The sequence below is a fragment of the Carlito syrichta genome, unplaced genomic scaffold, assembly GCF_000164805.1.
Source record: "Carlito syrichta isolate Samal-C Ts95f unplaced genomic scaffold, Tarsius_syrichta-2.0.1 Scaffold303209, whole genome shotgun sequence".
Lineage (NCBI taxonomy): Eukaryota > Metazoa > Chordata > Mammalia > Primates > Tarsiidae > Carlito > Carlito syrichta.
This window is the reverse complement of record NW_007247305.1, coordinates 152,734-168,269: the sequence shown is the minus strand read 5'-3', so window position 1 is coordinate 168,269 and position 15,536 is coordinate 152,734. Positions and strand designations below refer to the sequence as shown.

The 15,536-nt window shown below is 42.4% G+C and overlaps 1 protein-coding gene across 1 annotated transcript in view; it reads left to right on the top strand.

The window, feature by feature from the left end:
* The window catches only part of SETD4 (SET domain containing 4), a 20,699-nt gene extending 5,163 nt beyond the window's left edge, over positions 1–15,536 (top strand). Inside the window, exons 3-10 of the mRNA XM_008058080.2 lie at positions 606–643; positions 3,460–3,548; positions 5,431–5,860; positions 7,464–7,638; positions 9,362–9,443; positions 10,266–10,346; positions 12,614–12,737; positions 15,374–15,536. Coding sequence (XP_008056271.1) covers positions 606–643; positions 3,460–3,548; positions 5,431–5,860; positions 7,464–7,638; positions 9,362–9,443; positions 10,266–10,346; positions 12,614–12,737; positions 15,374–15,508 — 1,154 coding nt within the window. The 3' untranslated portion in view covers positions 15,509–15,536. The remainder of the gene's footprint in view (positions 1–605; positions 644–3,459; positions 3,549–5,430; positions 5,861–7,463; positions 7,639–9,361; positions 9,444–10,265; positions 10,347–12,613; positions 12,738–15,373) is intronic.

Genomic DNA, 15,536 nt, shown 5'->3' with positions numbered 1-15,536 from the left:
TTGACTCTCAGGGAGCAGCTGGCCCTGGATCTACCCAGTAGGCTCACCCAGGTCATGGACAGCCCATCTCATGGCTTACCTGGTTAGGGAGGGGAGGATGGAGTCTGCAGGCTTTGCGGAACCTGAGTGAGGTTTACTGGCCTGTCAAACAAAGAGGTCTTAAGGTTGTTACTGGGGAAAGCTGAGTCTGATAGCGGGTATAAGTGACCTGAGGATCCAGGCTCGAAGGTCGGGTGGTCATTCAGAGTAGGCCCCCCAGTCTCAGCTGGTAGGCTCCGGGGAAGAGAGTCCAACTTGAAGCTTCCTGAACGAGGCCCAGCCACGGATCCTTATATAGTCCATGGTGGTCTTTGGGTCTCACTTCTGAAGCTGACTTTGCCCTTAAGGATGTAAACCCATAGGAGATAGGACATTTTCTGGAATAGCTTCCTGATCCTGTTTCCCCTGGGAAGCAAAAGCTGAGAGACACTTAGCTTCAGCTTTGTGTAATCTTGGACTTCATTAACCTTTTTTATTCAAAATGGTATTTCTAAGAAGATGTTGATATACATATATACCTTGAAGATATAGTAGGATCTACTCTTTTTCTGTCTTTGCTTTTCTAGGTACAGGAAGAGGGCTGATGAGCAAAATATCCCTGCAGGTGAGAACTTTTCTTTTATCCTCGGAACCCAATGTAGATTTTGCTACTTTGTTTTTGTGGTTCAAATAAAGTGAATTGAAAATATTCTGGACATACAGTCGTTTCTTACTAACCTAATGGAAATGCTTGATTAAGTTTGCTGCATAAAAAAGACAAGTCCAGGTTGAGGTGTTTACACAGTGCAGGAGTTTATTTTGCTCTCATGTAAATAAGCCTGGAGTAGGCAGACCCCGGCTGGCGGAGGGGGGCAGTCACGTGGCTTATAACACTGCACGTCCTCAAGGGAGCCCATACACTCAGGTCTAGAGTGTGCTGGAATATGAGCAGCGGAAGGAAGCAAGGGGATGAGGAAGGGTAGAGGAAGTCTTCAAGAAAATTCCAGCTCCATCTCCTTGGCCTGCGGCTGGGTACATGGCTCCAGCCGGCTGCAAGGGAAGGGTGCCTGTGACCTTTGTCTGGCTGAGTCCTCCGAGTGGGATTCAGTTTGTGAGGAGGGGTGAAGGCATGCTGGGGTAAGCAGCTAGCAGTCTTTACCACAGGAAATTGAATAAATCATATCATATTTTAAGTATGGTAAGAGCACAGGGGTGATACTCCCATCTGAGAGGCTGTCATAGTGTGGCAAGCAGAACCCGAGCAGGTGGTAGGAGGTGACCTTGGAGCCTATCCCAGGGACCCGGAGCAAGACTCTGCATCCTCTTGGCCTCTGTAAAATGAGATAAATGACATAGATGATCTCCATGGTTTCTTTGAATTCTTTCTATTTTAAAGGATATTCAGTGCATAATTTTCAGTAAAGCTAGAAATTAATTTCTTCCTTTATTTAAAAGTTATCTTAATAATTACTTTAATTTTTTTGTGTGTGTTGGGGTCTTACTCTGTTACCCAGGCTGCAGTGCAGTGGCATAATCATGGCTCACTGTAGCCTCAGCCTCCTGGGCTCAGGTGATCCTTCCACCTCGACCTGCCCAGTAGCTGAGACTGTGGGCGCCTACCACCAGGCCCAATTTATTTTTTGATTTTTTTGTAGAAATGAGGCCTCGCTATGTTGCCCAGCCTGGTCTCGAACTCCTGGACTCAAAAGCAATCCTCCCACCTCAGCCTTCCAAAGTGCTGGAATCATAGTCATGAGCCACCATGTCTAGCCATCTTAACTTATTTTTAATTATTTAATTTAACTTATTTTAAACTCAGCTATGTACATATGTTTAGTGTAAAGAATGGTACCTTTTAATGTTGTCATGCTATTTGCTGTTTTTTAATTTTTATTTTATTTTTGATTTATTGTAGAGATGACTCTCACTGCTGTTTTATTTTTAAAGTTTCAATTGTGGTAAAATATATGTAACATAAAATTTACAATCTTAATCTTATTTTGAAGTTCAAAGTGCTAAGTACATTCACATTGTTGTGCAATATTATTTTTTGAGATGTGTAATTGAGTTATTCTGTAGCAGAATTTGGGGAGAAGACATATACCTCTTATGTATGCAGCAAAAACTATAAGTAGTTTTTGTTTCGATCATGAAATGGTAATTGGCAGTTGCTTCACATGTACATTCAGATGTGACTTTTTAATTACACTGTTTGAAAATGGAGACATATTTTACATATAATGAAATGCATAGACCTTTACTGTTTGATAAAGAGACATGCCCGTGTGTGTGTGTGTGTATAAAAGCAGGATTTATTGAGAGGACAGAAAAGCTCCCACAGTGGGAGGGTGGGAGGGTCCCTGAGGGGGTTGGTCTTTTTTTTTTTTTTTAAATCAGGAAGTCATGGAATGTTGAGATGAAAAGGAACTGTACTGATCATCCAGCTTAATCTTGCTTTACAGATGGAAACTGGAAACTGATCCCAAAAGATTTTTTGACTGAGATTTTTTAACCAGCTTGGATACCAGTTAAAATTAAAACTGGATCTTACATCTGGTTTTTTAGGGCTTTGTTTATTTCTGGTGTCTTAATTTTTCTTCCTGTGGTTCAATGTCAGTGGGAGAAACTGACAACTGTACTTTTGCTAGTGGTAGAACTAGATCCTTGTGTGCTGAGTAGGCTGCCCTTTCTTTCGCTAGTTGTCACAGGTTATGTAGAGAGCAGACCATTGCCTGGCTACTTGGATTTCCCTGGATGGAATTTTTTGGAGTGGTTTCTGCCTGTATCCCATTGGTAGCACTATTTTTCTGGCATAAGGAAGTGAAGGAACAATATGATTTGAGTTGTCATATTGTTTTTCTATTCCTTTCTGATGAAAGGTTGACTAGTAGTGGATGTCGGTCACATAACTAGCCTTTAATTCTTTTTTTTGTTTGTTTGTTTTTGAGTCAGGGTCTTACTCTGTTGACCAGACTGGAGTGCAGTGGCACAATCATGGTTAACTGCAGCCTCGACCTCCTGGGCTTAGGCATTCCTTCTGCCTTAGCTTCCCAGGTAACTGGGACTGTAGGCACATGCCACCACGCCCAGCTAATGTTTTTATTTTTTGTAGAGACAAGTTTCACACTATGTTTCCCAGGCTAGTCTCTAACTCCTGGCCTCAGGTGATCCTTCTAACTTAGCGCCTCCTAAAGTGTTGAGATTGCAGGTGTGAGCCACTGTGCCCCGCTGAATTCTTGTTGGGGCTGTGGCACCCGGCGTTGGAACAGCCTTGTCTGCATCTTCTGACTTGGAGTTGGGAACGGGTCCATTGGTGAGCTTGTGTTTGTGTTATAGTTGGTTCTTGGTACGTGATTGTAGGATCAAGGTCTTTATAAGACTCGTACTCACAAGTCCTTCCCAAAGCATGAGTGTTCTAAACTTTACTTTCTTTTTGGCAAGGAGGGACAGATGATTATTTCGTTACCTGAGAGTTGCCTACTTACCACGGATGCTGTGATTGGAAGCTACTTAGGGGCATACATTACTAAGTAAGTGACCACTCACATGCTTACCTGGTGCAAGTGCTTCTCCTTGAAGGTGTCTGCCATTGGCAAATGTGCCATGTAAGGCCCAGCTCATGAGGATCCAGCCCCTTTTATAGATAATACATATCTGAAACAATTTGAAAGATTAACTTCGTTGTAGGATATTTACTCTAAATTCAGTGTGCATTTTTAAGATTTTTATTTTTATTTATTTATTTATTTATTTTTTTGAGTTGGAGTCTCACTCTGTCGCCTAGACTGGAGTGCAGCGGCCGCTCCCGGCCACCGCAGCCTTGACCTGCTGGGCTCTGGCAATCCTTCCGCCTCAGCCTTCCAAGTAGCCGAAATTACAGGCATGCGCTACCACGCCCAGCTGATTTTTGATTTATTGTTGAGATGAGGTCTTGCTGCCCAGGTGGGTCTTGACCCGCGGGCTCAGGCAATCCACTCACCTCAGCCTCCCAAAGGCACAGGATTACAAGCTGAGCCACCAAGCCCGGCTCATTTTTAAGATTTTTGATAGGCTCCCTGGGTGGGAATCCTGCTCTATCACTTACTAGAAAATGAATATTAAATGAGATGCTATATGTAAATCACAGCTGAGAGCCTTGACTCAATGGCCTGTTCTTTATCATAGTGGGTCTTGACAAATGTTAATTCCTCCCTTTTGTTATACCCTTACTATACTTGCTTGTATTCTTCAACTATGAAGGCCTGTTGACATCATGGAAGACTTAGCTTTATTGGCATAGAAGAGAAAAGGCTAATGTGGTAGTTGAGAACTGTTTTCTGGCTCATGTTATGGTGGGCTTTGGTTCTTGGAGGACCTCTGAGGACAGAGTCAGGTCCTTGGCAGAAGGGATTTCTAAATTATGAGGGTTGAAAGATTATACTGTTTCTTAACCCAAGGTAAGTTTAGGACTTTATTTTCTTACCTGGCATGTTTTTGGAAAAGGGCTAATGCATCTTTGTAGGCCTGAATAGAGGCAAGGATGCTTTAATATTAACATCTTTTTGGATCATTCTGAAATTGTGAGTAAAATGTATGGCACTGTAAGAATCTGGACTTTGAAGGATTAATGAAAACTTTTTCTGTATACACACATGCAACATGAGATTTTTTTATTGGTAATTATGCAAAATAAATAAAAATACTATGATGTGAAATTTGTAATAGAGTAGGTAACTTTAGGAATAAAAACCTGCTACTAGTATATAATGAGCATATGGTATATTATGAGCTACTAGTATGTAATGAGTATATAATCAGTTTTTTGTCTGAGTGTTGTCCAGTAGAACTTTTACCAGCAACAGAGGTGTTTTACTCTGTGTTGTCTAATATAGTAGCCACTAGCCCCTAATGGCTATTGAGTACTTGAAATGTGGCTTGTCTGACTGAGGAATTGAGTTTTAAATATTATTTAATTCTTAATAATTAAAATTAAAATGTAAATGTCTCCATGTACCCAGTGTTTACTGTATTGGATGGTGCAGGATCTTCCTACACATTTTTCCGCACCATATTTTATGTCCTTATTTAAGTTAAACAAAGGAACTTACTGCAAAAGCTTTAAAGTGGAAGAACCAAACTGGAAGCAAGAGTTTTTTGCAAAAAGCAGTCTCTTGCAAGCAAACCTAGAACTTGAGTTATCTTGAGTCAGTTTTTCTGACATATAAATCTGGCTCGCTCAGAGCATTTGTGTTGGAAGTATACTCTGGAGGGAGAAAGCCTTAAGGAAGGAGGAAACCTTCTTGGGTTTGTTAAGTAAACTTAGAGTTGCTGGCAGCTTGAGCACACTCCCAACTGGTAGCAAAACAAACCACCCAGCTTGTTTAATATTTTAAATAAATGTAATTCCTTTAAACCACCTTTTAATTTTAAAAGGTGGAAGCCTCCTCCATCTCCTCTGCTGGTCCTGTGTACCTTTTTAGTTTCGGAAAAGCATGCTGGAGACCAGTCGCCCTGGAAGCCTTACCTGGAGATTTTACCCAAGGTCTACACCTGCCCTGTTTGTTTGGAACCGGAAGTGGTAAACCTTCTTCCTGAACCTTTAAAAGGAAAGGCTGAAGAGCAGAGAGCCCACGTGCAGGAGTTCTTTGCTTCCTCCAGAGACTTTTTCTCTTCCCTGCAGCCTCTGTTTGTGGAGGCTGTTGACAGCATCTTTAGCTACAGTGCCCTCCTGTGGGCCTGGTGTACCGTTAACACCAGAGCTGTGTACCTGAGGCAGAGGCAGCAGGAATGCCTTTCTGTAGAGCTGGATACCTGTGCGCTCGCTCCATATCTGGATCTGCTGAATCATAGCCCAGATGCCCAGGTGAGAAGGTGACAAAGGGATACATGTTCTGTTTTGACAGGAAGGATTCCAACATGTAGAACTGTGACTTCCTGTGGCTTTGGATAGTGAGTGAAACCACAGGGAGAGGTTTGGCTGGCTTCAGTTAGACCTGTTAGTCTAGCCTGTCTTTCCGACCCCATTGTCCCTCCTGCAGTCTGGTTTGTTTGTTCATTTCTCTACTCTGCCCTCTAGGTCTGCAGAGCCTCGTGTTATATCCCCTGTACTACCTTTACTGGTAGCCTGTGGTGCAGAGTCCTTCTGAGGCCTTTTTCTTCCTTCCCCCTTCCTTCTTCTACCTTCCTCCCTCTTCCTTTCTCCATCCAGAATGGACTGAAGTCTCGCTTGCTTTCCTGTCCCCTCCCTTTTACACTTGATGGTGTAGCTGTCAGAGCATTTATCTTTGCTCTGATCACTGATTGACTTGCTCATTCTTCCACTGAGCTCTGAAGTCTTTGAGGATGGGGACTTTATCTTGTTCTTCTTTGTTACCCCAGCACTCATCGGCAGGGTCTGGCACATAGTAGGTGCTCGGTAAATGTTTACTGAATGGATAGCTGTTTGTGTGGAAAGGAAATAAATCCTGATTTGGGGTCTGGTCACAGACTCCTCCTCCCCAGTATTTCCCCCTGTTGCCATCTAGGAGGTGAGTGTGTTTGCAGGGCTTGCCAGGGAAGGCCTGGCCTCCTGGGCAGAGAAGAGTCCATCTGTCAGCTCACTGGAACCCACTTGGGGTGCACTATGAAGGCACAGGACTGGGTTCGGTGTCATGGTGTCCCCTTTACATGACATGCTATTGTGAGAAGAGTGCTGATGCCTTGTTGGTCCACGGGCCTGTGAGGGGAGAGCTTAGGGAGGTCCTGCTGAGCTTTCTCAGGCCTGGACAATCCCTTGGCCTGTCTGTGACTTTTCTAGAAAGATATATTTTTAACCATCTGGAGCAAAGGAGTCTGAGGTTAGATGCGTGTTTCTTTGGTTGTTGCTAAAGTAATGTCAGATGTATAGTGCAGTAGGATGTCAGGCATAGGGACTCTGTCAGTCCCCACTGGCGTGACTTTATTTTTTTGGGTGGCTTTTGGTGTATTTATGTGCCAAACCAGCGATTTTATAGTTATTGTAGGAAGACCACAAACTGTGGGCATGTGGCCTGAGAGCCTGAGCTAAGAATGGTTTTTATAGTTTTAATGGATTGTAAAAACACAACAGCCGACAGCAGAGACCACATGGGGCTGGCAAAGCCCAAGATATTTATTCTCTGGCTTTTTACAGATAAAGCTTGTTGGCACCACCATGTCCTCCTCCCACGGGCTGAGTATATGACTAATCAGTTGCTGTTGATCTCTGTTCAATGTTTGGTTTTGCGTGTGCAGCCATCTCCAGAGCCCTAGGACAGGATGTCTTCCCTCACCCATGGGGTGAAGTCAAGGTGACAGAACTGACTGAGTGCAGAAGTGGTATTTTCCCCCCATGTCCTTGACTTCATTGATGAGTGTTTAAAAGCTGCACCTGACTTAATGCAATAATTTAATCAGCTTTGTTGTTTTACACATCACTTTAAAAAGCCGCTAATAATTTTCCATTCTAGGTAAAGGCAGCATTTAATGAGGAAACTCGCTGTTATGAAATTAGAACAACTTCAAGTTGGAGAAAACATGAAGAGGTGTTCATCTGCTACGGTCCCCATGACAACCAAAAGCTGCTCCTGGAGTATGGATTTGTCTCCATCCGGAATCCTCATGCTTGTGTTTATGTCCCAAGAGGTTGGAGTCAACTTTCTTCTTCTTCTTCATTTTTTTAAGAGAGGGGATCTCACTCTGTAGCCCAGGCTGGAGTACAGTGGCATGATTACAGCTCACCACAACCTTGACCTCCAGGGCTCAGGCAGTCCTTCCACCTCAGCCTCCCAGGTAACTGGGACTACAGGTGTGCACTACCATGCTTGCTTAGTTCTTTTTTTTTTTTAATATTTGGTAGAGTTGAGGTCTTGCTATTTTGCCTAGGTTGGTCTTGAACTCCTGGACTCAAACCAGCCTTCCAAAGTACTGAGTGGGAGCCACTGTGCCTAGCCAGAAATGGAAATTTTTATACTGAGACATTGTCAGGATCAAATAGGGTTAGAGAACAATGAATAAAAAATATTTATTAAGCACAACACTGTGCTAATTATAGAGATAATAAAATCTGTGTAGTCCTTGTTTTTAGAATTTAATGCCATGATGAAATTTGATTTTATTTATGTTCTTTTGTCATCTACTAACCAATCATCATCATGGTATTATTATTTTAAAATAATAATTTAGCCACTAAATTAATGGTGTGAAAATTCCAAATGTAGTAGAAGACTGGTTTTTTGCACTTTTGCAAAACAGCAGAGTAGTTTTTCTAGGCTATGAAAAAATGGTCAGAGATTTAGCAAGTGTATAATTTGAAGTATTTTTAGTATAAGTTTGAATAGAAATAGAAACTTGGTCAGAGTGATTCAACTCCATCCTATTGGCAGAGTATTAATGTGATGTCGCAAAATAAAAATAGAAAAGCAAAAACTGCTAGACAGCTAACCTTGATATTTGCCTTATGTTTTCAGAACCTTGGTAACTGTAATATTTCTGGCCACAAAATATTAATATTTTTGAATAAGTTAACATGAACACCAATGATATTCTAGTTATTGTTACATTTAAAAAATAAAATACAAAAATCCCTAATTACCCAGGTTCCCCAAATAGCTTTGTCAAGTTTTGCATATTCACTAAGTTTTTTATGGTGGCAGTCACTAACGTCCAGACTGTTTTGAATTTTGGCTTTTAAAAAACTCACTATTGCAAAGCTTTCCTCATGTTTTTGGACAACCTGTACTTCTGTGAATTGCGATGATGATGTCACAGTTATCTGATTTTGTTGACTGATTTACTTAGTGGGAGCATGGGCTGAGGTTGTAGATGTTGTGTCCTCTAGCCTTAGAATTTTTTTTTTTTTTTTTTTTTGAGTTGGAGTCTCACTTTGTCACCCAGACTGGAGTGCAGTGGCCGCTCCCGGCCACCGCAGCCTCGACCTGCTGGGCTCCGGTGATCCTTCCGCCTCAGCCTTCCAAGTAGCTGGAACTACAGGCATGCGCTACTATGCCCAGCTAATTTTTTGATTTATTGTGGAGATGTGGTCTCACCAAGTTGCCCATACGGGTCTCGAACCCGCGGGCTCAGGCAATCCACTCATCTCAGACTCCCAAAGTGCGGGATTACAGGCTGAGCCACCGAACCCGGCTGCCTTAGAATTCTTACAGCTTTCCAGGGACTAAATAATGATCACATTGAATCGGACTTGAAGAATAGACTTGTGTGAATTAGTAAAAGCATTTATACATGTCTTGATTGCTAACAAGAAGGAAAGTGAGTTGAGAAGGGTAAGAAAGACATACTTATGTTTGAATTATGCCCTAAATGTACTTATGGCCTAAATTTCAGTCTGATTTTTTTTTTTATGTAGACATACTTGTTAAATATCTTCCATCAACAGATAAGCAGATGAACAAAAAGATTTCTATTTTAAAGGATCATGGCTTTATAGAGTAAGTGTTTCTCTTTCCTTCTCAGTATTCTTTTTTATGGAAAACTTGAGGATTAATGTTACAGGGGCAAGACACCTCCTAATAACACCTGTGTCTGACAGGAAGGCATTTATTGAGCACTTACTATGTGGAGTAAAATTGTGCTCGATGTTGTGGGGGTCCATGAGGAATGTATGACACTTCAAAGAAACTTTTTTGGGAGCATAAGATACAAGCTTGAAATATCAATTATTTTGGAAATTACTGTACCAGAAAAGAGCCTGCATGTATAGCTAGGTGGCTCAGGATCAGTTGGTCTCTATCCATGGTCAAGTGGGAAGGCCATGCTGGCCCACAGGAGAGCCCAGGTACTTGCCGGTGTGGTATAGACCCTTGGGTTAGGTGGGGGGCTGAGTGATGCCCTGCCAAATTGAATAGACAGGGTTCGAGGCTCTTGCTTTCATATTTTCTTTTCTGGGTAAACTTAAGTTTTGCATAATGCTGCTGCAGTGTGAGAGCATTGTGGCTGTGGCTCCTTGGGCTGACTCAGATTCTTCATCTCATCTCAGTGAGAGCTTAGACCTATGCCTTCTTGCTGTGGCCCCTCATCCAAATTCTTACTAACATTGATTGGAAAATAGCTTTTTAAAAAAATATGAAGAGAATTTTCTGTTACTCAGGCTTTATTCTGAAGTATTTACAGACTTCTTTTTCTATTGTCTTCTTACTAAGATTGCAGGTTAGCAGCCCCTGTAAAAAAACTATTCGCTTCTGTAGCCATTTGCCCTGGTGTCATGAAATACTGAAATGACGGATTTGCTGTTATTTGTTTTTCTACTTCAGAAATTTGACATTTGGATGGGATGGGCCATCTTGGAGATTACTCACAGCTCTTAAGTTGTTATGTCTGGAAGCTGAAAAATTGTAAGTTCCACATGTGTTGGTTGTAAGCTATGGCTCCAGTCTGGACATCACTTTGGGGTTTTCTTTTTGGTTTGCATTCAAATACCCAACCTGGGAGGAAAAAAGAATGTCATGTATATTGGAGTTGGTTATTCGTTATGTAACTTATGGAGTGTTTGACTTCAAAGTGTTAACCATTTCTGGAATTCTGGTTTTAGAATCATACTCAGAGTACATGTTTTGAGAATTTTTTAGTCTGTATTTAGATAGTTTCCCTTTGGTGACCTGATGCTTGTTGTTCAGAGTAAATACTTTAAAAATTAGTATGGACATTGGCACTGTTTGGAGGAAAGTTTCTGAGTAGGTAGGTTTTTCCCAGGAGCAAGCAGAGTGCAGAGCTCTAACCTCGGCCTCACCTCTCCTGCCTCAACCTGGGTACCTCTCGGGGAAAACAGCCTCTGTCTGTTGCTCAGTACCCAGGGAGGAACCTCTCCAGGGTGTTGCAGCCTGTCCTCACACGCTTGGAGGAATAAATGCGACGATGCCTAGAAAGAGGCCTTAGCACCATGCTTGAAAGTGGTCGGTGCTCCCTGAGCGATGCCTGTTGTTACTGCTTAGGATGTCGGTTGTTGCTTTTTCTGTAGGGGCATGGGGATGTTTTCTCCCTGGTCTCAACATCAGAAATAGGTTTTATTGTTTTGTTTTTAATTCTCAGAAAATGGTGTGTTTTTATCTTACAGACACTGAATTCTGTAACTGGTATTTCCTTCTCTTTATTGTTCATAGAGGACTCAGAGGCAGATTCAAGGTCTACCTAATGTGCAGGAGTTTAAGGCACGTGGTTGGCCATGGCTGTGTTCTCCTGTCCTCCTCTCAGTTTTCCTTTGTTCTGTGCTCCTGTTCATTCATCTTCATTTTATTTTATCTTATGTCTACCCATGTAACTCCTTCTGGGAACAAGGTATGAGTCATTTTTGGGCCCTTCACTATAAAATTCAGGAATTCGACTGGCTGCTTTCAGAGGTTTTCCTAAGGCCTCTTTTATCCCTTCTCTTTTTTCTTTTTCTTGTTTTTGAGGTACTCCTATGTTGCCCAGACTGGTCTCAAACTCCTGGGTTCAAGCAGTCCTCTCGCCTCAGCCTCCCAAAATGTTGGGATTACAGGCGTGAGCCACTGTGCCCAGCCTTTTCTCCCCTTTGAGTGATTTCTAACTGAGTGGAGTGGTTGGGCTCCGACTGATACATGTTTGCACCTGTTCCCGCCTCTCATTAGCTCTGTCACTTAGGGTGAATTCTCCAAATTTCCTTATTCTCAGTTTTTTGAGTCTGTCATGGGGATAATGATGCTTTCTTTACTAAAGTTGTGAGATTAAATTAGATAGCGTGAAACACCATGCTTGACACATAGTAATTTTCCTCTTTATTCCTTGAGAACTCATTGATTCCTTTGGTTTCATCTGTCATCTCAAGCTGGAGCCTTCTAAGACTCTTCTCTGTGTGTCTTGTCTGCTGCTCTGGATTCTGTCTGGCTCCTGCAGTACTCAACAGCAGCTGTCTTACCTCCCATCCAAGCCGCTTCTACTTCCGGATTCTCTCTATCCAGGGTCCATCCATCGGTCCTCTCTCCTGGGTAGCGCTTCTTCTTCTTCCTAGTGGATAGTGAATAGATGTGACTCTGCCACCTTCTGCTCAACATCCTGCTGTGGCTCCCCTGTGCCTGCCCCAGCACCTACACTCTTCTGCCTGCAGAAAGCCGGCCCTTCTGCCCACTGATCCCACTTCCTGCAGACCTTTGTGGTATAACACAGGAATGACCTGTGTGTGGGAGAGGGCTAGGCTGGAGAGTCCTCCTCCCATGTGCAGGGCTTTTACTTTGTAGAATGTGTTCCGGTTTGCCACTTTCTGGGACGACTCTCACTTGAGGGGAAGGAAAACACTCCCATCCTTGCTCCTTCATCCTCTGCCTTGACTGTGGACTCGCCCTCTGTTCTGGTTGTGACTCCACTTACTCATGTGCCAGACACGGGGCTGTGATGATGATAAAATTCAGTCCCCACCTGCAAAGAGCATCCAGTCCCCTTGCTTTTTATTCTTTGTTACTACTCCTCCTTCCCGATGAACCTTGTCTGCTCTCACATGGAAACTGCAGGTGGTGGGGAATTTAGGGAGTCTGCTTATGTGGCGAGTTCTGTTATGCTTCTGGAAAATGGGAGAAGGGTTTGTGTGTTGTGCTGAAGTGTAAAAGTCTTTTTCAAGAGCCTGCTGTAATTATGAACATTTTGGTTTTAGTAAATGCTGGAAAAAAGTACTTCTTGGGGAAGTAATTTCAGATTCAAATGAGAAGACAAGTTTGGACATAGCCCAGAAAATATGCTATTATTTCACAGAGGAAACTAATGCTATGCTCCAAAAGGTATGTTTCTAGAATGTGATGTCCTTTTCTTAAAGAAGTATTTTAAGCTACTTGTTTTGTACATGTTATTAGGGACAGTGCATTTTATAAGAGTGCTGTTTAGTACCTTAAATAACTAAATGTCGATGTGATCTCTATTTTTGAGTGTTAACATTGTAATTGTACCTTTTTTTCAATTCCCTCCTCCCTCCCTCCTTCCCTCCCTCCTTCCCTCCCTCCTTCTCTCCCTCCTTCTTTCATTCTTTCTTCTCTCCCTCCCTCTATTGCCTAGGCCTGAGTGCAGTGTCATGATCACAGCTCACCGTAGCCTTGACCTCCTGGGCTCAGGCGATCCTTACGCCTCAGCCTCCCAAGTACTACAAGTGTGTGCCATCACACTTGGCTAATTTTTAAATTTGTTCTGCAGAGACTAGGTCTCACAGTGTTGCCTATACTGGTCTCAACCTCCAAGCAATCCTCCTGCCTTGGCATCCCAAAATGCTGGGATTACGGGAATGAGCTACTGCTCCAAGCCTCTCTTAATTTTTTTTATTTTTTACTTTTTTTTGAGTTGGAGTCTCACTCTGTCGCCCAGACTGGAGTGCAGGGGCTGCTCCCGGCCACCACAGCCTCGACCTGCTGGGCTCCGGCGATGCTTCCGCCTCAGCCTTCCAAGTAGCCAGAATTACAGGCATGTGCTACCACACCCGGCTGATTTTTTGATTTATTGTGGAGATGAGGTCTCGCTGCCCAGGCGGGTATCGAACCCGGGAGCTCAGGCAATCCACTCACCTCAGCCTCCCAAAGGCGCGGGATTACAGGCTGAGCCACCGAGCCTGGCTGCCTCTCTTTATTTTTAATTGATCAGTAAGAATTGTATATATTTATGTTATACCACATGAAGTTTATATTTATATATATATATAAATATGTTGTGGAATGGTTAAATCAAGCTATTTAGCATATATATTACCTGCTTATTTTTTATGGTGAGAATACTTGCAGTTGACTCTCAGCAATGTTCAAGTATACGATATATTGTTTACTGTAGTCATCATGATGTACAGTAGATCTCTTGAACTATTCCTCCTGAAATTTTGTCTTTTGACTATTATCTCCCCAATTCCATCCCCCACCCCAGCTGCTGGTAACCACTATTTTACTCTCTATTCCTGTGAGATCCAACTTTTTATACTTCAAATGTAATTGAGATAATGCAGTATTTGTCTGTGCCTAGCTTATTTCACTTAACATAATGTGCTTAAGATTCATCTATGTAGCCACAAATGACAGGGCGTCATTCTTTTTTGAGGCTGAATGATATCCTATTGTGTATCTATGCCACATTTTTCTTACCCATTCATCTTTTGATGACATAAAGATCTCATATCTTTGCCTACACGTTTTCATGGTTAAAAATTACTGCATGTCATCCTTCTGATTAGGCTAATGTGGGAAATATACCTTTTACATGGTTTAATCAAGTGCTTTCTCCTTCAATGTTGAGTTCACAGAGATCTCAAAGGTGAAATGTCTTCCCATAATAGTTTTTTACAAGTCTTTCCTTTCAATAAAAAGAAAACCCTACAAAAAAAAAAATTACTGCATGAGTTCTTTTTTTTTTTTTTTTTGAGTTGAAGTCTCACTCTGTCGCCCAGGCTGGAGTGCAGTGGCACACTTGCAGCCACCACAGCCTTGACCTGTTTGGCTCAGGCGATCCTTCTGCCTCAGCCTTCCAAGCAGCTGGAACTACAGGCGTGTGCTACCACACCCACCTAATTATTTATTTATTTATTGTAGAGACCAAGTATTGCCAAGTTTCCCAGGCTGGTCTCGAACCCCTGAGCTCAGGCAATCCTCTCACCTTGGCCTCCCAGAGTGCTGGGATTACAGGCTTGAGCCACTGCTCCTGGCCTTGCATGATTTCTTAGTAACAGATTTTCAAGTATTTTTTCTCAATGGTGTTTTTATCCAATGCTTTCATTAAATGAGAAATCAGCTCATTTGTGTGAAGACATTACTTGGATTATAAAAGTAATTTTAATGAACCTTGAAGGCATTATACTAAATGAAATGGGCTTATTGTATGATTCCATTAATAGGTACCTAGAATAGGAATATTGATAGAGACAGAAAATGGAAAAAAGGTTACCAGGGGCTCTGAGGAGAGGGACTAGGGTCATTTATGAAAGATTACAGAGTTTGTTTGGGTTGATAAGAAAAATTCTGGAGCTGGATAATAGTGATGTTTATGCACCAATGCAAATACTTAATAGCGCTGAACCACATACTTAAAAATAGGTTAAAATGGACCGGGCATGGTGACTCATGCCTGTAATCCCAGCACTTTGGGAGGCTGAGGCTAGAGGATTGCTTGAGCCCAGAAGTTTGAGACCAGCCTGTGCAACATGGCGAGACCTCATCTCTACAAAAAAATAAAAAAATTAGCCAGACGTGGTAGTGCATGCCTGTGTAGTCCTAGTTACTTGGGAGGCTGAGGCAGGTCAAGGCTGCGGTAGCCATGGTTGTGCCACTGCACTCCAGCCTGGGCAACAGAGTGAGACAACTCAAAAGAAAAATATAGTTAAAAGGGCAAATTTTATGATATATATATTTTACTTTAACACAGTAACAAATAATTACAAAAACACTTCCAGGTTTCTCATATGAAGGATGAAAAAGTGTCTTTGATAAACCAACTGACTTTGGTGGATACCCTGTGGACAGAAGAGCTCAAGATTCTCCAGGCATCTGCTGGGATCCTGTGCAGTTTGCAGGCAGCTCTTCCCTGACCTCAGCCCAGTGCATTGATCACCTCCT